This window comes from Chanodichthys erythropterus, chromosome 23 (genome assembly GCF_024489055.1).
Source record: "Chanodichthys erythropterus isolate Z2021 chromosome 23, ASM2448905v1, whole genome shotgun sequence".
In the NCBI taxonomy this organism is placed as follows: domain Eukaryota; kingdom Metazoa; phylum Chordata; class Actinopteri; order Cypriniformes; family Xenocyprididae; genus Chanodichthys; species Chanodichthys erythropterus.
In genome coordinates, this window is record NC_090243.1 from 13,270,992 (window position 1) to 13,293,692 (window position 22,701).

The 22,701-nt window shown below is 38.1% G+C and overlaps 1 protein-coding gene across 6 annotated transcripts in view; it reads left to right on the forward strand.

The window, feature by feature from the left end:
• ntng1a (netrin g1a) overlaps positions 1–22,701 on the forward strand; it is a 151,345-nt gene that overhangs the window by 123,457 nt on the left and 5,187 nt on the right. For 3 of the 6 annotated variants that reach the window (XM_067377614.1, XM_067377616.1, XM_067377615.1), the window contains 4 exons: positions 3,460–3,632; positions 12,806–12,832; positions 18,200–18,367; positions 21,095–21,229. In XM_067377614.1, coding sequence (XP_067233715.1) covers positions 3,460–3,632; positions 12,806–12,832; positions 18,200–18,367; positions 21,095–21,229 — 503 coding nt within the window. Of the gene's footprint in view, positions 1–3,459; positions 3,633–12,805; positions 12,833–15,618; positions 15,664–16,611; positions 16,672–18,199; positions 18,368–21,094; positions 21,230–22,701 lie in introns of all 6 variants that reach the window. The other 3 variants (XM_067377617.1, XM_067377618.1, XM_067377619.1) reach the window with 3 other exon arrangements.

Genomic DNA, 22,701 nt, shown 5'->3' on the forward strand with positions numbered 1-22,701 from the left:
AGAATCTTGAGATTTGACATGCCCTTCTGTTAAATTAAAAAAAAAAAAAAAAAATGAGATGCAAATTAGGGCGTCTGGAGAATAATGCCCCCTCATTTATTCTGTCCGTGTATACCTGCAGTGACTGAGCAGTCATTTGTCACTTCCAAACGTGATTCGGTGAATCACATTTATCAGCCCCTGCACGCACATCTCTTCGGACACAACGGTTTTAATGGTTTTAATAATGCTCCTCTGTACCCATGCTGGGCAGACCGTACACCTGTGTGAGAAAGAGCGATGGCTGACATCAAGAGCCTAGTTATACCCATAATCCGTGAGGAGCCTCAGTCTGGAAAAAGTTAGATCAAAGACTAGTGATTGATCAGCTTTTGAATTTTTTTTTTTTTTTTAACAGTGTTACTTTAATCTGTTAGAATCATGCTGAGCAACTTTAAAGGAATTCAGGTTATTTTCTAACATAATATCTTTGGACAGCATCTGTGACATGCTGTATGTTACCACAAGGAATTTCAGATATAATAATTACATAAAATTTTTAAGTGGGGCAGAGCAGTTCAGATTTTTTTTTTTTTTTTTAATTTTTGTAATAGGTTTAATTTATTTTGCTCTCTAAATAGGCTACATTTACAGCTATACTTTACTGCCGACATGTATAACTTATGGGTACCTCCACCTCTGGGTGGAGTTTGCTTCATATAACCCAAGCTTTATGGATAGTCAAGTCAGAAATAATTTTCTACCTTCTTCGTCTTCTCCTTTACCATTGTTATTATTCATGCCATATACAGTATATATTTTTTCTTTCTTATTTATATGCATACATTCTATTTTTCTATTTAAATTCTATTATTATTTTTGTACTCTCTTATTCTCATGGGAGTCACACATAATCACAGACTTAATCATGTTGATTGGAACACTGGTTTATAGTATTCAAATATTAAATTTTAGTTTTATATTGTTATTCACACTATATATTAGGTGTCTTTAACTACTATGTACTTACATCAGAAAATAAGTACAATGTACTTATTGTGTTCATTTTGTGTTGCAAACACGCTTTGTGCTACTGAGGTGGGATACGGGTAAGGTTAGGGACAGGTTTAAAAGGGAAGGTAGGTTTAAAAGGGAAGGGAAGGGTCAACAGTGTAATTATAGCTGTAATTATTGAAATTAAAGGGTTAGTTTACCCAAAAATTAAAATTCTGTCATTAATTACTCACCTCATTTCTCATGTTGTTACACACCTGTAAGACCTTTGTTCATCTTCGGAACACAAATTAAATTATTTTTTATAAAATCTGATGGCTCAGAAAGGCCTCCATTGCCAGCAAGACAATGAACACTTTCAGTGCCCAGACAGCTACTAAAGACGTATTTAAAACAGTTCATGTGACTACAGTGGTTCAACCTTAATGTTATGAAGCAACAAAAAACACAAATAATGCCTTTATTCAACAATATCTAATGATGGGCGATTTCAAAACACTGCTTCATGAAGCTTCGAAGCTTTACAAATCGTTTGTCAAAAGTCATGTGAACTATTGAAATTTTGAAACACTTATGATGTAACTAAGCCTCGTTTACTGAAATCATGTGACTTTGGCAGTTTGTTACATACTCTGAACCACAGATTCGAAACAAATGATTCGTAAAGCTTCGAAGCTTCATAAAGCAGTGTTTTGAAATCGCCCATCACTAGATATTGTTGAATAAAGTCATTATTTGTTTTGTTTTTGGCGCAAAAAAATTATTCTTGTCGTTTCATAACATTAAGGTTGAACCACTGTAGTCACATGAACTGTTTTAAATATGTCTTTAGTAGCTTTCTGGGCAATGAAAGTGTTAATTGTCTTGCTGGCAATGGAGGCCTCACTGAGCCATCTGATTTTATGAAAAATATTTTAATTTGTGTTCCGAAGATGAACGAAGGTCTTATGGGTGTGGAACAACATGAAGGTGAGTAATTAATGACAGAATTTTATTTTTTGGGTAAACTAATCCTTTAATTACAGATGTAATTGCATGCAGCTAATTATAATAATATAAGTACAATGTAAAAACATCTGTGTACATAAGTGCATTGTATCAAATGATTAATTTAAATGTTAGTACATAGTAGTTTAAAGACACCTAATATAAAGTTGGTCCATCTTTTTATTATTATCAAAGATTATAATTATGATCCAGATAAAGATTAAAACAATTATGTTATTCAGTTTATAAGTTATAAAATAAAATATGCAAGTGATGGTCAATTTCATTTACAGAATTGCAGGTGAACTAAAAAACACAGACGCACACATAAACAAGTTAATCTACTCTATTCTAGCTGTAGAACAGTTTCACATAACTGCATCACATTTCTTTACAGTCAGTACTGCATGAGTGTCACAGAAATATCCATCTTTTGCCTTTCTGCATACCAAATCAATTTGCGTGCTTAGAGAGGAAACTGGGGAGAGCAAACCTCCCTGTAAAGTGTGTGTGAGAGACAGATGCTCGCATGGGAGTTGTCCTCAGTGGCCGTCATGAATGTATAACCAACAACATTTAAAACATGACTGCCTCTGAGGATTAAAAACATTCACAAGTGTTTCAGCATTTACTGGTATTATACATTATACAATCAAACCAAAAATTATTCAGACACTAGATAACATTTTTTATATATTTTTACTAGTGGGTGCAGGACACTATAGTTCATTTATGTAAGTGAGGATAGCAAAATGAAGTAAACTGTGACATATTATACCCAAAAATTCTTCATACAGTGGACTACCAGTAAAATTAATAAAAATCTGGAACCAAAAATTATTCAGACACTTTGACCTGACCATGTTTTGCTTAAGTGTTATTTGACATAATTAAGATTAATTTATTCTGACACAGTTTAACTCTGAGATCTTGTCATATTTGATTACCATTTTTAAACTATAGTGAATACACTGTATTAATGCATGAAATGTTCAAGGTTTGACTGTAAATATAGTACAAAATCTATAAATGATAAGAACTGTGAATATGTAAAGAAGGGTGCAACATGTATGCCTAATATACACCACTTAATTGTTTTTTTTTTTTTTTTTTTTTAGAATATTTTCTTTCTCTCATTGAAAGTGTGACCTGTCTGTAATTATTTTTTTTTCCAGTGGGATAATTATAAATAACCTATCTTTCGAGAGAGAGGAAAAAAAAAAACAGAAAAATAATGATGTGGATTTTGCAGAATCCTTGACACCGTGTGCAAGGTTTTGAAGTCACTTTTTGGAAGCTTCAGAATACCTCTACATGCAGATGCACATTTACTTGAAATGCAAATGATTTACAAGGTCACCCTGGTCTCTAAGTGCTGGTTCCAATTTTTTCTCCCCTCTCGGGTGTAATTGAACTCCACAATTGTAAATCCACAAGGGCATATGTTTTATTTCTTTTTTTTTTCTTTCACCGTGACAGGTGCAAGTGCAACCTTCATGCCAACAGCTGCATCTTTGACAAAGAGAAACTGACTTGCGAGTGTGAGCACAACACTACGGGGCCTGACTGTGGCCGCTGTAAGAGGAATTATCAGGCCAGAGCTTGGAGCGCTGGATCCTATCTCCCCATCCCCAAGGGCACAGCAAATATCTGTGAGTATACACACACACATTCCCATTCCACTTACTGGAAACAATATGGGCTCTATGTTTGTGGATAACAAGGCTCACATGTCCTTTTACTCTGACCATAAACCATCTCTCTTACTGCTGTCCTACCTTTCACAATGCGCTCATGGTGTCTCCCCAGAAGCCATTACCCTACTTCCAATTTCAAACCAGGTCCTCACAGGAAATCTGACACATCACAGTCACTTCTCAACTTTAAGAAGGGCTATCAGACATATTTCATATTTGTTTTACTTCTGTTGAACTAAAATGCTTATTATTGTTTACTGCAGATTTAGTGACCAAGTGCAGAAATTGGGGTGATACCATGGGATTGTTATCCATAGTAATTTGATAGAAAATGGGTTCCAAAGTCTCAGACCATAAGAATGCTTCTATTTTGCATTTTTCTAATTGAACATAATAGTTTTATTATAAATTATAGCAGCCCTATGAATACATTTTACATCATCATCTTGTTGCATTACAATCATAAACTTTTTATTTCCATTTTATTTCCAGTTTTAAATGAAACTTTTGTGCCCCACTGTAAACTATGGTATTGTATGATTACCATATGTCATATTCATATATTGTATTTACATTCAGGGTACTTAAAGGTGCCCTAGAATCAAAAATTGAATTTACCTTGGCATAGTTGAATAACAAGAGTTCAGTACATGGAAATTACATACAGTGAGTCTCAAACACCATTGTTTCCTCCTTCTGGTGTAAATCTCATTTGTTTAAAAGACCTCCGAAAAACAGGCAGATCTCAACATAACACCGACTGTTACGTAACAGTCTGGATCATTAATATGCACGACCCCAATATTTGCATATGCCACCCATGTTCAAGGCATTACACAAGGGCAGCCAGTATTAACGTCTGGATCTGTGCACAGCTGAATCATCAGACTAGGTAAGCAAGCAAGAACAACAGTGAAAAATGGCAGATGGAGCGATAATAACTGACATGATCCATGATTACATGATATTTTTTGTGATATTGGTAAATTGTCTTTCTAAATGTTTTGTTAGCATGTTGCTAATATACTGTTAAATGTGGTTAAAGTTACCATCGTTTCTTACTGTATTCACGGAGACAAGAGAGCCGTCGCTATTTTCATTATTAAACACTTGCAGTCTGTATAATTCATAAACACAACTTCATTCTTTATAAATCTCTCCAACAGTGTGTAATATTAGCTTTAGCCACGGAGCACCATCAAACTCAATCAGAATCAAATGTAAACATCCAAATAAATACTATACTCACATGATCCGACGCATGCATGCAGTATGCATGACGAACATCTTGTAAAGGATCCATTTGAGGGTTATATTAGCTGTCTGAACTTTTTAAATGCACTGTATTATAGTCGAGAGCTCGGGAGGGCAGGTAGCCCGCGATTTAAAGGGGCCGCAGCCTGAATCGGTGCATAGTTAATGATGCCCCAAAATAGGCAGTTAAAAAAATTAATTAAAAAAAAATCTATGGGGTATTTTGATCTGAAACTTCACAGACACATTCAGGGGACACCTTAGACTTATATTACATCTTGTAGAAACTTCTAGGGCACCTTTAAGAGAATATCTTGGTACTAGCATCATGGAAGTGCATGGAAGCATTCATGCTATTTGTTAAAGGGATAGTTCATCTAAAAAAATAAAATGCTGTCATCATTTACTCACCATCATGTCATTCCAAACCTGTATGAAAAATGTTTCGGTTGTTTTTGAAGGTTTCAGTTTTTGTAGTAAATGATGGCAGTTCATTATTGGGTGAACTATCCCTTTAAGGAGTGTTTACCTTTCAGAAAGATGCAGAACACTTGTAGGACCTTTCTTTCAAAGAACACAGTACATGTCAAATGTTAGAAATACAACAGGAGGACAGTTAGCCTTTAGAAAACCAGTGCTGTCTGTAAGCCTGGGGACTACACCACCACTGCTGTTTATTTCAAATGGCAGGAGACAAAGCCTTCAATCCAACTCACAGAATGTTTGCCCAGAAGTAAACTAGCACTCACCATATGCTTCTGGGACTAAAGCATGTGCACATATCACAGATATGACCTTAGCATGCACAGAAACTGTGTGCATGCCAAAACTTTCTTTTCAATCTTCAGCAGGTTAGAAGGTTTGGGTCTGTTTGTGTGTGTGTGTGTGTGCATGCATGTGTATGAGTGGAGCGACGTGTGCCTCCTGGCAGCTTTTGTACCTCATGACTCTCTAGGAGCTGGTGGAGTGTTTTGAAGGACTGAGATTGACAGGACATTATTAAAAAAAAAAAGCCAGCACAGACTCTGAACCCACTATAAAACACAGCCTCACCTTAAACCCCTTATTATGGTCCTGTGTGAGGAGAGTGAGAAATCCATAACATAATAAAGCTGTAAAAGACAGGCTCTTAGATCATTCCCTTTGGATTCAAAATAATTAGATTAAACAATAATAATATTTCAGACAGAAGAAAGGCAGTTTGTCATTTTAAAACCAATTGCATCTGATTTTACAACAGTTCTTTGTGGTGTCACCATGTGGTGGAGACAAATGGAGTAACTAATTAAAACTAGCGGTTGCATTATAGTGTTTTTTTTTTTTCTTCTCTGTTTTCTCCCCTCAGATTGTTTGCATATGCAGCAGAGTGAGAAATGGCAATAATCCAAAACACCGCTAACAGTGTGTTGCTTGCTTCATGGCATTTTACGTGTTTTTATGGAAGCTAAATATTTAGTTAAATAATTTCTACTGTTTATCACAATACTTTTTTTTAATTGGCATTTTAAAAAAGTGCATTTTCTATTTTTATTGTTTATACTTAAAGCTCATTTTTATTTTTATTCTCATATTTGGTTTATTTTGTGTGTGTGTGTGTGTGTGTGTGTGTGTGTGTGTGTGTGTGTGTGTGTGTGTGTGTGTGTGTGTGTGTGTGTGTGTGTGTGTGTGTGTGTGTGTGTGTGTGTGTGTGTGTGTGTGTGTGTGTGTGTGTGTGTGTGTGTGTGTGTGTGTGTGTGTGACCCATGCTGGCAAAATGAGTCAGAATGTGCACTGGCTAATTACGAGCTACAGGCAAAACAAGTGAAAAATGTCAATTTTGGTCGAATTTGAGGTTTTCACAAAAATGAGCTCATTAAGACCTCGTCTAATGATCCCAATGCTCCAAATAGCAATTAAACAACTAAAAGTATCTTTATTTTTACGTTTTCTGAGAGGAGTACCTTTCCTTTGACCATGAAAAATGCAGTTTTTCTCTGCTCACTTCTCGATGACTGGCGCTCCCCTCAGCACAAGTTTGGTATCATTTTAAAGCGCAGCAATTGCAACTTTGTGAATATTCACAGTGACTTCTCAATGACATGAGCCTGAACCAATTAAATGTGATTTTCAAACTCATTCTGATGTTTCAACAAAACAATCTCAAAACAAAAGACACAAAACGCAATCCTGATATACACATATACACAGAATTACAGTATTTCAAAATATCTGTCTTGGTGAGTATTGAAGTGAATGTTTGGTTAACTGTTGGGGAAAACATCTGATGTGTAACATTATATTAGATCCGTGCAGTACAGTAGGTCTTAATATATAGGCTGTCTGTTTAACAATTGTGGTATCATAGAAAAAAAAGTTAAATATATATTTTTCCTACAGATATTTGGTTTTGACTTGGTTGACAGGGATTTAGTGTAGCTCATAAATTTTTGTCTGATTCCAACAAATCATACATCATTTTGAAGGTTTATATATATACACACAGTTTTTAAATAGATATGGGTATCTAGACTGCAGTTTTACTCATTTAAATTATGAGTAATTTTAGTTTGGTCATTTATAGTATGTAGTATTAGCTCTTAATTTTTTTGTGTTGGTGGAGAGCAGAGTAGTTTCTGCTAGTCCAAGTGGGTCAGACAATTCAAGAAAAGAGCTTGAGATTGAGGAAAGAGTGTTGGATATCACTCTTCGTCAAATCATGCTCAGACTTCTGGGAAGTGGCTAGGTTCTCGCTTCACATCGGAACGGCGAGTCGGAGAGCGATCAGTTCGAGAATTAGCCATGACAGACCATTTCTGCTCTCGAGGAGAGGGGAAGTGATGAGGGTGCCCCCCATTTTCTCCCTCCTGGAAAAGGCGGCAACGGGACTCACACACAATGTTCTGGCCTGTGCTGATCTGAATCTAAAATGCCTTCTTAAACTTGACTAATGTTTGTGTGTTTTATGGCTTGTCAGATTGATGTAGGGTTTCATGACGCGAGTCAAAATAAGGTCTGATCTGCACTGTGCCTGCTGTTTCCCAAGCGAAGCAATGGCATTTGATATGGTTCACGCACACAAGATCAGCAAGCCCCTGTTAACGTTTAAAAATGGGAGGATTAGCAAGCAATGCTAATTGTTTTCCACGTCTCTGCTGAGTAATACTCTGTGGTTTAAGACAGCACTTCTGTACAGAGAACTGACTAATTCCTCTTGTCCTGGAAGGATTAAACTGTGCAAATGAAACTTCAAATCAAACCGGTCTGGCCTTGTAAATTACTCGCGATCAAAGCACTTAAAGAGAGAGATGTGTCCCGACACAGTTTCAGTAACGGTTTTTATCGCTCCTCATTTACCTCGGCTTCAGTCCGTGAGGATTAAAGCTGAACATGATATATGCTGTTATGCGACTTATTGATTTTACAGCTTTTTAACATTTAATTATTTGGATACAAAATTCCACTCGGTATACAACAGGAGCCATGGAAATCACGCTTGAGCGAGATCCACCGAGGGAGGAGATTCATAATACCTCATTTACCTCTGTTCAGCCTAGCTAGCAAAGACAGCCCAACACATCTGGAGATGACAGTCGCAATGAGAGTAAATTATTATCAGCAGTGCCGTAGTGTACAACTGATGGCTGGTTTTGTTTTTTAATTAGTGTACATAAGTAAAGGGCTGCCAGATGTCAGTTTGTTCGCCTGCCGTTGTTCGGCGTCCTTGAATCAAACGGTTCGTTCCTGGGCTGGAACTATAACAGCTGTACCCTTCCTCCCCCACCTGCCATCCTCAGACATGCAAACTTTCTTATAGGAAGAACTTACACACAGGGAGGAAGTGAGGAAGACAGTTCCAGCCTTAGAGCACACTTAGTCCTGTAGATGTTTGCCTTTCTTCTTTTGTAACATGAACGATCTTGAAGTGTAATTAAGCGTGTCCTCGATCCTCATTCCACTGCCGTACGGATGCTCTAATTAGTGTTATCTGAAGGGCCAGGTGGCCATCTTGTCTTCTCCCAGAAGAGGATAGTTATTTTGTACCATTTGTGTTATCTAATTATTCATTTTAACATCTCCACCCTGGTTGCATATCTTCCACAACCACCACGGTTACCATTTCCATCTTGACTCTTGTAGTGTCAATTCGGAAAGCATATTACGCTCCCTCTCTCTTTCTGTCTTTTTTCCCTTTCTTTGTTTTGTGTTATGTTCTCCTTATTCCCCCATGGGACCTGGTTTGTTTACTCTGCCTTTTCCACATCTTTCTCTGTGCTGCCGCAACGGTAATCTCTCTTTCAAATATTTGTTTCTTCCATCACAGGATTTTCCGCCGTGTGTCGCATTCCCAGAATCTTAACTGTGACTGTGACTCATCGTAGGCACTATTTCATACATGCCACCTCCCGTACAAATCTATTCACTCTGCCCTGTAAGACATTCAGATGGAGGTGCCGTTACTGTAGCAGAGGTTGGCCGACGGTGTGGATTGTCACATTTCCTTCCGTTTTGAGCCACACGGTTGCTTGTGCATGTCAGGCCTCACGTCCATGTAGAAAACGGATGATGGATGGCCAGGAGATGTAAGTGGCCAGGGAAAGTAATTACAAACTTTGCCTAGGGTAGAAATTTTGTAGATAAGCTTTGCCGGAATGTCCAGGTGGACAGAAAAAGCAAACAGATGAGACTCTATGAAGGTCAGGGTGTTGTTCTACTAGTACAACAATAATGAGGCCACCAGCAATTCAACTAGATCTGTTTCCAACATGAAACATGAAATAAAGAATCACAGAGGGTTTTGTCCTTTCGTTGGTGACGGAAGTGGGCGGTTAAGGAACAGATTGGCTTTCAAATGAGAAAAAAGGGAAGTCGTCACAATTTTCATGCCGTCCAGCGGGAATCCCTCAAGCTGGATGACTTGGCAGGCGAGTGAGTGTGTTATGTAGGGCAGGACAGATCTGGTATCTTGCCCAGGTTGGGTTAATTACGTCCCGTCAACCTCTGGGAGGAAGCCTGAAAAATTAACTGTCAGTATAACATGTGTTTAGGTGTGTGTGGGTGGATTTTTCCCCAAGAGATTCTATTCTTTATCATTCTGTGCAGGTTCATACAACATTGCAGGTGTATTTTGACAGCATAATTGCTTGATTGTGAGAAAAGGGTCTTATTAATTTATGGAATGGTAGATTTACACAATATCAAGGAAGTATTTGTTAAAAATATGAATAGAAGAAATGTATGAAGGAATGAACAAACTTTAAGGCTACAACAGCCATGAATTCTTTCAGAAGCTGCATCTGAATTGGTATTTAGATATATTTACAGACCAAAATCGTTTGGTTCCTAACATTCTTCAAAATATCTTCTTTTTTGTTCTGCAAAAAAATTAAAAATAAAAAGAAAGTCATACAAGTTTGTAAAGACATGAGGGTGAATAAATTTAAATAAATAAAATTTAAATTTTTGGCAAACTATCTCCAAAATTCTAAATTATTTTTTTTTAGATCAGTGGAGTGCAGTGATGTTTTGAAATGAAGAGGCAATGTAAACCCAAGTAAAAGTCTCATCAAGTTTGCCTTTAATGCATTTTTACATTTATTCCAAAATAATAACTAAAGGCAGTAACAATTTAAACAATATATTTTATTTGTAAACTGTTTTGTTTAATAGTTGTAGTAGTAATAGTTAATAATATTTTAAAATATATTTTCATCAGTCAATCATCAAGCTTGGAAAACGTTGGTCACAGACAAAAAAAAAAAAAAAAACAGTCATCATGTTTTCAGGCCATTTCAAGCTTAATTTTGAAACATAACATACGTGACATAAAGCTTTGATATCTAAATGGCTGAGTTGTTTACTTACTTTTTAATTAGTCCACCCATTAATGCCATCATTTTGTTCATTCAGACCGATTTGTGGTATGCACACAAAAACAAGAGGCAGGATTTATCACATGAATCAATCACATCCAGTTATAGTGTGATGGAGGCATTGCTTCCTCTCACCTAACTTTTCCCCATTCATTCTCAAAAACCCCCCACCAAACCCCCACATGCTTTAAGGAGTCTGTTAAAACTCAGTGGGCTCAGGGGAGGCAAGAGAGATGCGGACTCCTACTGTAACTTCACTCACTGGTGTTGCTGTTGACCAGTGTTACTTTAGAAAAACAAGCAATTTGTCCACTTTTTAATGTCACATTTTGTAATATTTGCTTTGGTTTATTTTTGTAATATGTAAATTACACATACTACAAAAAAGGCACTGCCTCCCTTGACTCCTCGGAGACATATATATATATATATATATATATATATATATATATATATATATATATATATATATATATATATATATACGGTTTTTACAAAAAAATTCTGACAGTGTAAAGAGGCCATTCAGATCATTTCAGTGTTAAACAGGCACTATCATAAAAGATGAAAATCTAACATGTAAAATCATGTACAGGAAAAATGGACAAATCTTCCTGGATATATATTCATTTAGCACACACACCCCTGCCCATCATCAGTTGATTCTGGAGACTCGAATGACCCCAGAGTGCAGAAGTTCAGATGGTAAAAATCAATGGAGTGTGCAATAAACATAAGCAGCCTAATGTGTTTCTGCATCAGGCTTCACAATTTGATTCCTGCTCTCTGACATAATGGAGAGTTCCAGCAGGTGAGGGGGGCTGAAAACCGCTGTGATTGAAAGGTAATCTAATGATATGACACATGATATTTTGCGTCCGTCTCAGGCGGACGACTGTCCAACTCAAAAGAGGAGAGGTGAATAAATAAATAAATTAAAAATGAGGTTGTATAGCACTTACATGAATCGTGAGGATGAATGTGAACCATGACTAAAAGCCTGACTGTATTTAAAGCAAAGAGAGCGGACAATGTGCTATGAGAGGTGCTGTGTTACACTGTTGATTCTGTTTAGAGTATATAGAGACGTCTGTATTTGTTTCTGTGGTGTCAGATCCAGCATCAGCATCAATTTTTCCATGATGACATTCAAGTAAAAAAAAAAAAAAAAAAAAATCTCATAGACTTGCATTAACAGAAGGAACCAAGCCTTGCTGTATCTAGGAATCAGAATATCACAGAGACTTGGGGATGCGCTCCTTTTGAAAAAAAAAAAAAAAAAAAAAAAAAAATTAAGAATTTAGTGCTGTTGCATTGTTGCCATATATAAAAAAACTGGGGTATTGAGACACCCAGGAGACCACAAGGGGGTGCTATAGGGGTCAGTGAAAAATTTAGGTGACCAAAAAATGTAAATAATAATAATAATGGTAATAAAACAAAACCAAGTAAAACTCTCATGTGCTATAGTTTGCACAGTTGAACTTGCATGAAGTCTTCTGTGAAAGTGTGAAAGATTTCTAGGATTTCATCAATGAAAATCATACAGAATTTCATCAATGAGGGACTCTCTTTGGTATTGGCAAAATAGATGTGAATACCAAAGCATGACGTTATCATTTATATTTCGCTAAGCAGGTTGTTCTCTCTACTCCTTTCCCTCCTCTATCTTTCTGTTTTCACTCGTGTTCGATTGGAGGTGCCTGCAGGTGCCTATTTTCCTAGTGATTTCTCAACCCTCCTTCCAAAGGTCATAAATTTGACTCTTAACTGTCCCTATGAAGCAAAGATCAGAGAGAGAGATTAGATGCCGCACACTAGATCGATGGCACATGGCAGGGACGTGAGTTCTGCTCTCTTTCTGCCACCAGAGCATTGTCTGCAAGAGTTCTCCATCGTTCAAAGGAAATTCCCCATTCACTGTTCTCCAAATTTTTTTTTATTACATTTTAAAATGAATGTTTTTGCTGTTGCTTATGTTATGTACTTTGATCAATATAATCTTTTCTCTCATTTCTCTTCTAGGTCTGCCAAATAGCATTGGTCCAGTTAGTAAGTAAACAAACTCATAGAGCTAAATCACAGGAAGTGCGAGATGAACAGCTTTGCTTCTCACTTTACCTCAAGTCCACTTCTGGTTGAACGTTAATTTCTGATTTTCATTGGATATGTTGAATATTAAACTGTGCAACCTAATGTAATTGGTTTGGAAGTTAATTAGAAAAGGGTTAAAGTAAACTGTTTCTAAAAACATCCACATAAATACCACAGGGGCTTAGAAGCATTTCAGGATCTCTTCCAAAGTAGAAAAGGGGGGAATATCATTTTAATATGAGAAATGCAGGTCTATCTGGTATTATCTGGTCCTGCCAGGGGCCTCATAAGCCAGCAGACAGATAGAGTTACAGGTGCAGGGGGGTTGAATGTGAAAACTGGAGCCACAGAGATATTGAACAAGTCAGAATGCATGTAGAGCCCTGAATATTTCCACCCGCTTCACTTCTCTTGGGTCCAGGACAAATATACACATTTCCTCTTTGGATAGATTGGTGTAACATATCACAGGTGTATGGAATAACATTGAACATATCAAATATTCAATAATGAACATTGGAATTATTACAGCAGTTGATAAGGATTTGTACATATCTGATTTATACATACATAGTGTTACCAATGAACATTTGTTATGAAGAAATTCTTGCACTATAAGTTGCACTTTTAATCAGAAATGCACGTCGAACCAAGTGGACACTCCCCTCTCCTCCTCTCCTCAAGTGTGCTTTGTGTTTGGCTGTAAAGCATGGCCTGTGCTGTGCCATTTCTGCATGGGCTCACTCCATTATTTCTTATTCAATCATCAGACCACCCTCAAACATGCTACTGTACCATGAACATCCACTCACTGTCCTTCATGGTGAATTTACACACCTCCGTCCAGAAAGACACAAAAATGAGACACTCACAGTACAACTAGGGTCCTGAACAGTTTGATGATACTGAAGCCATAAAAACTGTCCTCTGACCATCACTATAACAATTATAAACACCATTCTCTCCCTTTCACACAACCTACAGAGAGAGAACTTGTAAAGAGTGTCCTTGAGGACGGAGATGTTTTGCCTGAGACTGAAAAAGAAAACACTGCAGTTTCCTCAGAGTTGCTTGAGGGTAATTGAATTCTTTATTGACTTTTCCCAATTCTATTTCAAGTTTATTAAGCCTGCCAGAATTGCCTAATGCAGGCATTAGAGCAAAATTAATATTTTAAGATGAGATTTTGGCTGTACAGGATTGCATTTCATTACTGGGATGGCATTGATTAAAAGCTGTCACTTCTTATTTATCCAATTTTTATCCAAATTTCCACTAACAAAAACATTAATGAAGAGCAGATGTGATGAGCAATGCTCTTAATCACTTGCTAATACTTGACACACTTTATATCAATAATAAAGTGCTCAACGTTGTCCCATGGGTATCATGACACTGGCTTCTGAGTGTCATGTAATGTAATGAAAGAGGACAGATGGATTCGTCCATCACTCTGAGGGCAGATAACTTTCAAACTGTTATCAACTCCAATGGTTGTTCATTGCTGTGTCCTCACTCTTTGTGTCTGACTGGATAAAAAAAAAAAAAAAAAACTTCCATGAAAATAGTTGTGGAAAAAAGTGTTTCTCCAAATATTAGGTTAGTTTGATGGATCCAAATTGTTTAGAAGAATTTAGAAGAGTTTATTTAGCACATTAAGACACTTGTTTGTGTTTTAATGTGGTTGAGTATCAAAATATTCTTCAACTGATGAGGTGATGCTGACAAGACAAATACTAATCTAAAGAACGAGAAACACTTTACAACGTTGACACACCCTCAGCTCACATTATCCTATTAATCTTACAAGAATAATTATTTGTTTTTCATCTTTAATTTCTATCATAAAATATTACTGGAGCTTGAACTGAAAACTCATAGTTATTTTCACGGAATTCCCCGAATCACATGGAAAAAGAGTCATTTCTCCCAATGTGATTGGACATAGAGGCCATTTCATAATGGGTCTTCAAGATGGGTTTCCTCTGTCAGTAACTTGCGTCTGCATGCATTCCGAGTCCCCAACCACCATGCTATGTCCCTGGTGAAAAAAAAAAAAAATTGATTCAAATTCATAGACGTGTCCTCACTGGAATTCCTGCACCCTGTCCTCGTTTTACACACTTTGCCCACACACTGAGGTCAACCATGAAGCAGCACATAAGGGACTTAACCATGTTTGTGTTGGATGGAGGAAACGTTTGGTTTGGTCATTTCACTTTAGTGCTGCCTCTGAGATTGACTGAGAGACTGCCCCATTCCCAGTCTTAATATTTCCACATCTAAGGAAATGAATTGTATGTAATTATGAGGATATTCCCATCAAATCATCATTTCAATTGTCAGCTTTTTTTCAACCAGAAGCACACTTCACATTAATCAATTTGATGAACTGAACAAGTATCTCAAGCAACCATGATTACATATGCGCACATTCCAGTCTCACAGTGCATCCGAAAGACTGACACAATTTCCCTTCATCTCTGTCAACCGTCATTCCCATGAATTAATATAGAATTAGCCAATACAGCTCAATTACATACAATCTCTAGAGATGACCTGTGATTGGTCTATTGGTTGCTTGTTCTCATCGAGCCTATCAGCTCAACTTTATGAATGACCCATCTGGAGATGTGTGTAGCTGTTTATGTGTACATGAGTCCAAACTAGACCCGTCCTAATGCATCTGACATCCGACAGCCAGTGCATTCAATTAACACCTGATTTCTCCTGCTTGCATGCAGTTCGGCAGAACATTTCATCTCTAGGTGTCGCTAACAGAAATCAAGGTAGGGTATATTTTTCAACTTGGATTAAATTTCCTTTGATCTGACTCACAGAACAATTTTTAGACTGCTATGAGAGTGAAACAGATCCAGCAGAAGTTTGCTGACAGCTAGTCTTTTTTGTATATTTGTTGTACTGACTCATTCCAGATGGACAAACATCTTTTTGCTTTATCTCTTTCACATACAAGTTTCTGACATGTCTCAAAGCTGAGATTTTTGAGCAATCAGCATTTCTAAGAAACAAGCTGAACAGCCATATAGACACATGCGAAGATGATTTAAAGCATTATGCCCTCCATTTTAATTAGGAATGGCGCTCTCTCTTGGGCCCTCTCAATCTTTTCTCAGCTCTGCTGGGGAGTTTTCATGGCTGTTTTAGGTATACTGATTCAAGTTAATACATATGCAGAAAGATGTCCAAAGAGAAACATCAGGGAAACAGCAGCGCTGAATAAACAGTGGTTTTGATTGAATTGGGGGTTGGAGGTTAGTGAAGGACATAGTGCTCATTGCAACTTGGGTTGTTTTGTGAATGCATGATGAGCTGATAACTTTGGGATTGTTCTGAGCCCCGTTGTTCTGCTGTTGTGTCAGACTGGCAGCGGGATGTAGGGATCTAAGCCTTACGTGCTCTCACACAAGAAGCCTGGGAAGCTCAACTACGCTAATGCCAGCTGAGCAGTTTCTGCCAGCAATGCAGGCTTTTTCTTTTCCAGAACCGTTGAAAACTTCCAAACCACAACAGCTGCAAGGAATGGAACGTGCACTATGCAAATTTGTGTTCTTTTTGTGTCTATTTTTATCATTTATGACAGAGAAACAGGATTTAAATAGTCTGCATTCTTGTTTTATTGTCAACTTCATTCTTCTTTTGGTACAAAGATTATGTAATGTTCATATTATAATTTAATGTTTTTATTTGATTTATTTTGTCTTTATTTTGTCCAGTAGCTCCTCAAGTTGCTTTGTCAACCATTCCTTCTGTACAAGTTGCAAACAGTAAGAGAGGTAGGAGGACTCGATTCATATCCTCTCACTACTCTGTGTCAGTGTATGTTGTCCGAATTACCCTCCCACCATCCCCTGAATGAATCCAGAGTGAGTCCTGTACTTTCTATAATTGCAGAACACCTATCCCTGACCTTACTTTTCCCACTTTCCATAATATCAAGATGTACCAGTAAAAAGATATTGATTTTATTGTATTTACTTTATTGTTTAATTTCTTTATTATTAACTTGTTAATTAACTCCATCCTGAATCAGCATGGAAACTCTGTGCCAAATGCTTTTGGGACACAAGTCTTTGAAATTCGAGGAGACAAGGATTTTACTTGATGAATCAGAAAGGGAAGCATCATGTTGACTCTGCCGGATAAATGTGTTGTATACAGTCGATGTTGCTGATCCGAGTTTGGATGAGAACATTGAATCTGATATAATTCCACAGTGGCTCACAGGCGAGAAGCCCGTCAATTTTTTGGGCTAAAGTGGGCCCTCTAAAACATTTCTCAGACAGAATGATTGACATATCCAGGCAGCTTTAGAGATCGTTTTACAGGAGATATGTCTGTCTCGACTCCTTCAGTCAGGGGACGGGGGAAAAGGCTGCTGAGGAGGCCTGACCTCAATCCAGATGTTGATAATGAGAATCCCTCCATTTCTCCCGAAAGCCCTGAAATCATCTCAGGAGGGAAGGACACGGAGGCTTTATGAACGAGAAGATTTGTCAGACCCGTTGGATCAAGGGTGCTGGCCAGTTGGTTGACCAAGTGTCCCTGGCAGGTCAGGGCGCCACTTTGTTATGTTATGCCAAGAGCAGCATCCGAGCATTGAGATTCAACTTCACTTTGAAACTAGGACAGACTCCTTGCGGGTCCTGGATAAACGTTGTTTGGTTTCTTTGGAGGCTGTGGGGAAATAGATAGGAAGTTATTTCTGATTTGGTTGTGCTATTTCTCATTTTGGAGCTGACAGAATCAATACTGAAAAAAGTGCTTTGTCTTTCATTTTATGGCAGTAGTTCTGTGGAGAGGATACAGTTTGTGTACCCATTTTCGACCTGAGAGGCTTTGTTATTTCGGGGGCATAGAAAATAGAAGCCATTGTTTTATTCTCATGTTTGAAAGTTCCAGCTCCTTCACTACACCCTTCCATCATTTCTTTGAGACAACTCTCCATGAGCAATAGAATATAAATACTGTGGATGTAAATTTCAAATCGCATGTGCACTCGCATTCTGCCGAGGTTGAAAATTACATCTGCTCGTGTTTGATTTCCATTCCTGCTCTTATTTTCCTCTCCATTGCTGTGGTGTGCTCGAGGCGAACTCTCTAATAACAACGCCGCTTCTCCATTCATCTTAAGGTGATCGTACATCTAACACTGCTGGCTGCATCCATGGCAGTGCCTGCCACCCTTCCGCTGTTTCAGACCATCCAAACCTCGCATGCCATGGTGCCCCTCTTCTGCAGCGCCGCCGCGACTCGCACACACATACCCTAAACACAGCCACATCTCTCTCCCCTTTTTGCAAGACTGTGAATGCTACAGTCACTCCAATCGCTGCAGTTACATCGAGGTGATAAACACCGTCATTTGCGTGAGCTGTAAGCACAACACTAGAGGGCAGCACTGCCAGCTGTGCAAGCTTGGATACTACCGCAATGCCTCAGCAGAGCTGGACGATGAGAATGTTTGCATAGGTCAGTCCTCCAGCACTCCCAACCACCAACACAGCTTATCGCACATCACACATCCTCCCAAATTCTGCCGTTTGGCCTTCCCTTTCTATTGCTCCATCATCCTTCATCTCTTCACTCCCTTGTCTGTGTCTGTCCATCTCTCTGTCATCACCCGAGTCTCTTCACGCATGCTTGTGTGAGTCAACAATGTCATGTTGAACCACATCACTCTAGTGTTTAACTACAAAACCAGCAAGTATATGACACAATGATACATGGCAGATTATAACAGAAGACACTGTTGGAAAAAAAAATTGGTATGTTTATTAGTGTAAACTTTAATGTTTTTTACAAAGCTCAGAAAGGAAAAGAAAAAGTATCATGAAGCAGAGTACAAGAAATAAGACAGAAAGAAAAAACAAAAGACAGACAATAAAGCCAGAAGGGTGTCATTGTGAGACAGAGGTGATGTCTGCCATCACACTTCCCCAGTGAGGTGTCTGGGAAGGCTCACAGCCACAGAAAAAGGTGCTGCGTGCTGCATATGTCACTCTGGAAAAGAAGAAGCAAGAGAAAGAAGAGAGCGAGAGAGGTGTCTGGGAGCAGGTCACGGCTGTGTGACTTACACAAACATCTTTAGGTGTTACAGGTCACAGATTCTGACCTCCACCTCAACCCAGCAAAAGCTGTACTCACAGGAGGGCCAAAGAGCTGTCAAAATATGTGAAAAGTGCATCTTGGGAGAGGTTTGTGTTAGTGTTCTAGCAAAGCATTAATAATTAATAAGCATTAATATGTTCTACTCACTGTATTAAAACCTTATAGGGTTCAGCTAAAAATTAAAATTCTGTCATTAATTACTCACCCTCATGTCATAAGACCACCCTTAAGACCTTTGTTCATCTTCGAAGCACAAATTAACATATTTTTGATGAAATCTGCGAGGTATGTGACTCGTCCATAGACAGCAATTTAACCACCACTTTCAAGGTCCTGAACGCCAGCTCAGTATTAGCAGAGGCTGTTCATGTGAGCAGCACGACGCATTCGTGTGATGTTGACACCAATAATGAGTCGCCGTTCTGACATAGAACCTGGAAGCGCTGATTGTAAACAGTGTATGAGAATGACACAGAAGAGATTGCGCACAAACATATTCTCATCGCTTCATAAAATTAAGGTTGAACAATGTCTTTAGTACCTTTCTGACATGCATTCTCTGTAAAGCTGCTTTGAAACGATATGTATTGTGAAAAGCGCTATACAAATAAATGTGAATTGAATTGAATTGAACTTTCTGTACCTTGAAAGTAGTCAGATATCTCTCAGATTTCATCAAAAATGTCTTATTTATTGACTCATTATTGGTGTCAACATCACACAAATGCGTCGTGCTGCTCACATGAACAGCCTCTGCCAATACTGAACTGGCGTTCAGGACCTTGAAAGTGGTGGTTAAATTGCTGTCTATGGACGAGTCACATACCTCTCGGATTTCATCAAAAATATGTTAATTTGTGTTCCGAAGATGAAAGAAGGACTCACAGGTGTGGAACAACATGAGGGTGAGTAATTAATGACAGAATTTTCATTTTTGGGTGAACTAACCCTTTAAGGCTATTCACACTTATAGAGAATTCTGTTGTGCTGGGCATACTGTTGAATTTATACTGAAAATAAGTAATTTCTTCAAAAAACAAAAATGCAGTTGTGATCAGAAATGCCAGTACACAGTTTTAGGCTAAGTTCTTCAGAGATAACACAAGAGAATTAATCAGATTCTTTTTTGAATGGAAAATATTAAAAACATTTGCATATTTAAAACCCCTCAGTAGATCAACATCTGCTCAAAATATTTGTCTTCTCCATAGACGTCCCAGAGATGTAGGTTTTGAATGGCCCTTCAGCACCAAGAAAGTAATCAGACCCTGGGTAGTTGGCCAGATGCCTTTAGGTCAAATGTTAGTTGGGGTGATCCATGACCTAGAGGGTTACTGACATTCCCAAACACTTACTTGGATAAAATCAAGTCATACTCTTTTTTTTCTGTTCAGTATCTTGTTTCACTCAGAAAAAAACGCAATTAAAATTATGCAAGTGAAATGTGTTGCAAATGCAGTTTCATGTTGATTTGAATAAAATGGTCATCTTCAAGGACATTTCCTGTAGTTTCAAAGGATTTAATTATGAGATATTTTTGAGGGGAAATTATCAGTATTATCAGTATTTGACTTGTGAACAGCAAACAAATGGGCTACTCAGGAACCCTTCACCATGTGTCTCTCTCTTTCTTTTTCTCTTTTGTATGTTCCTTTCCTTCATGCCACTCATTTTTTTGTGCTAAACTAAATATAGAAATATATTTTCGTAAAATTATTCAGAATGCACAGCGCAGTCATTTTCTTTATGGGACTTCTAAGACCTTAAAACATTCACAAACATACATTTTCCTCACTAAACTAAATGCCATTGTTTCCATTTTCCACCCTCACTCACCTTCCCCAGCTGATGCTTCTCATTTTATTCCCTTGAAATGGAAGATGTAAGGTAAATATTCAGATATACGGGTTATAAATCTGTCCTTTGTAGACTAGCAATGTGCATGAAGGAGGCAGCAGAGGCCCATTTTGAGCAAAAATGCTTTTTGTGTAGAAAACAGAGGGATTTTATTCATGAGCTGATCTGAGAGGCTGAAGACCACAGACCCCGTCTCTCCACTGTGTGTATGTGTGTGTCTTGTTTCTACAGACTGTAATTGTAATCCCTTTGGCTCAAACACTGATCGCTGTAATGGCACAGGATATTGTAAATGTAAGGAAGGAACGACAGGGGCTAAGTGCCATGAGTGTCTGCCAGGATATTTGTGGGACAATGGCTGCAAATGTAAGTAGAACCTCCAACCAACCTGCAGCTTCAGTCCCCTGCTCTCTTTTCCCTCTCTCTCACCCCCTCCCTTCTTCCTTCCCTCCCTCTATTTTCTCTGTTTGCTGCTGCTTTTTTGGCTTACCCGGGAATGAGCAGCTTGGTTTGCTTACAGCACTTGGGAACAAATAAACTTGGACTGATTTCCTTCCGAGGCTCAGTCACACCTGTTATACTGCCTTGTTAGTGGTTTAACTGCAGATTTCATTTTGAGGGAATTATTATCATCATTTATTAGAATTGTTTTTTTTCTTAATAGTATTACTGTAGAATTCTTCTCAAGCACCGAGATAAATCATGCAAACAAATCTCGGCAGAATCCCATGCATGTGCATTTGTGCAGATGAATGCAGACAGCTGAGCTAATATTTGAAGTGAGCAGAACATTTGACGCCTGCGCTGTGTTCTCTGGCTGTTTGCTGTTATGGCCACATTGTGATGGCTGGTCTTCTCTTTTGGCTCCAAGTGTTGCGGTTGAAACGATCCGTAGGTCAAGCATTGATTTGTATTCTTCAATGGGCTTCCAGCATCAAAGGTCAACATTTACCAAAGCCTCAGATAACACAAAGGGATTTTTGGCTGCAATAATGTTAGATGGACAGTCCAGTACATGTGTATATCGAGTTCAGAGTGGCTTTGAATGCAACAGTGCATTCATTCTAGTTTAGTGTGAGAAGCAGAAATTCACACCATCACATGTAACAAGATTAAAGTAAACCAGAGTTTGGTACAAATGGTGACATTTGGCAAATGCACTCCCATTACTGTCTGTTCTAGAAGAAGAAATAAAGAGACACGTTCTATATACACATCCATCTCCCACCAGCATGAAGATGCATTACCATGTGACTGTTTCAGCCAATGGAATGCACTATGGTATAGCACCATAACCATTTTAATTTGATGTTGTCATCAACACAGACGCTTTTTTGCTAGATGTCCTAGATAAGAGATTTAAGTTTGTTGCATTTGTCTCATTAAAAGTCCCGAAGGCCAAAATGTGTGTGATAAATGTAATCTTAGGCTCGTTTTCCTGATCCCGTCCATCTGTATGCAGATTTCGGTATGCAATTAAAGCTCAAATCTTTCTTCAAATAAGCCTTTTCTTTCCAGAGCACCATGCAATCTACTGCTGTTCTCAATAAATATTATCCCTCTTATCAAAAGCAAACCAAATAAATGGCTCGATTTATTCGCTTATTATGGCTTACATGCAAGAACATTATGAATGCAGAATTAGAGGCTTGGCACATTTTTCTTTGTTATGAGTGAACATGCTTTAAACATATACAGACCTTCAGTTGCTCTCTTAAAATAGACCTGTGCTCATATTTATTAGATAAAAACGCCTTCATGTGCATGGGCTCTAGAGAGCTTGGGGTAGGATACAGAGGTTAAACTGTTTGTAGGATATGAGAGATACATTCTCAACC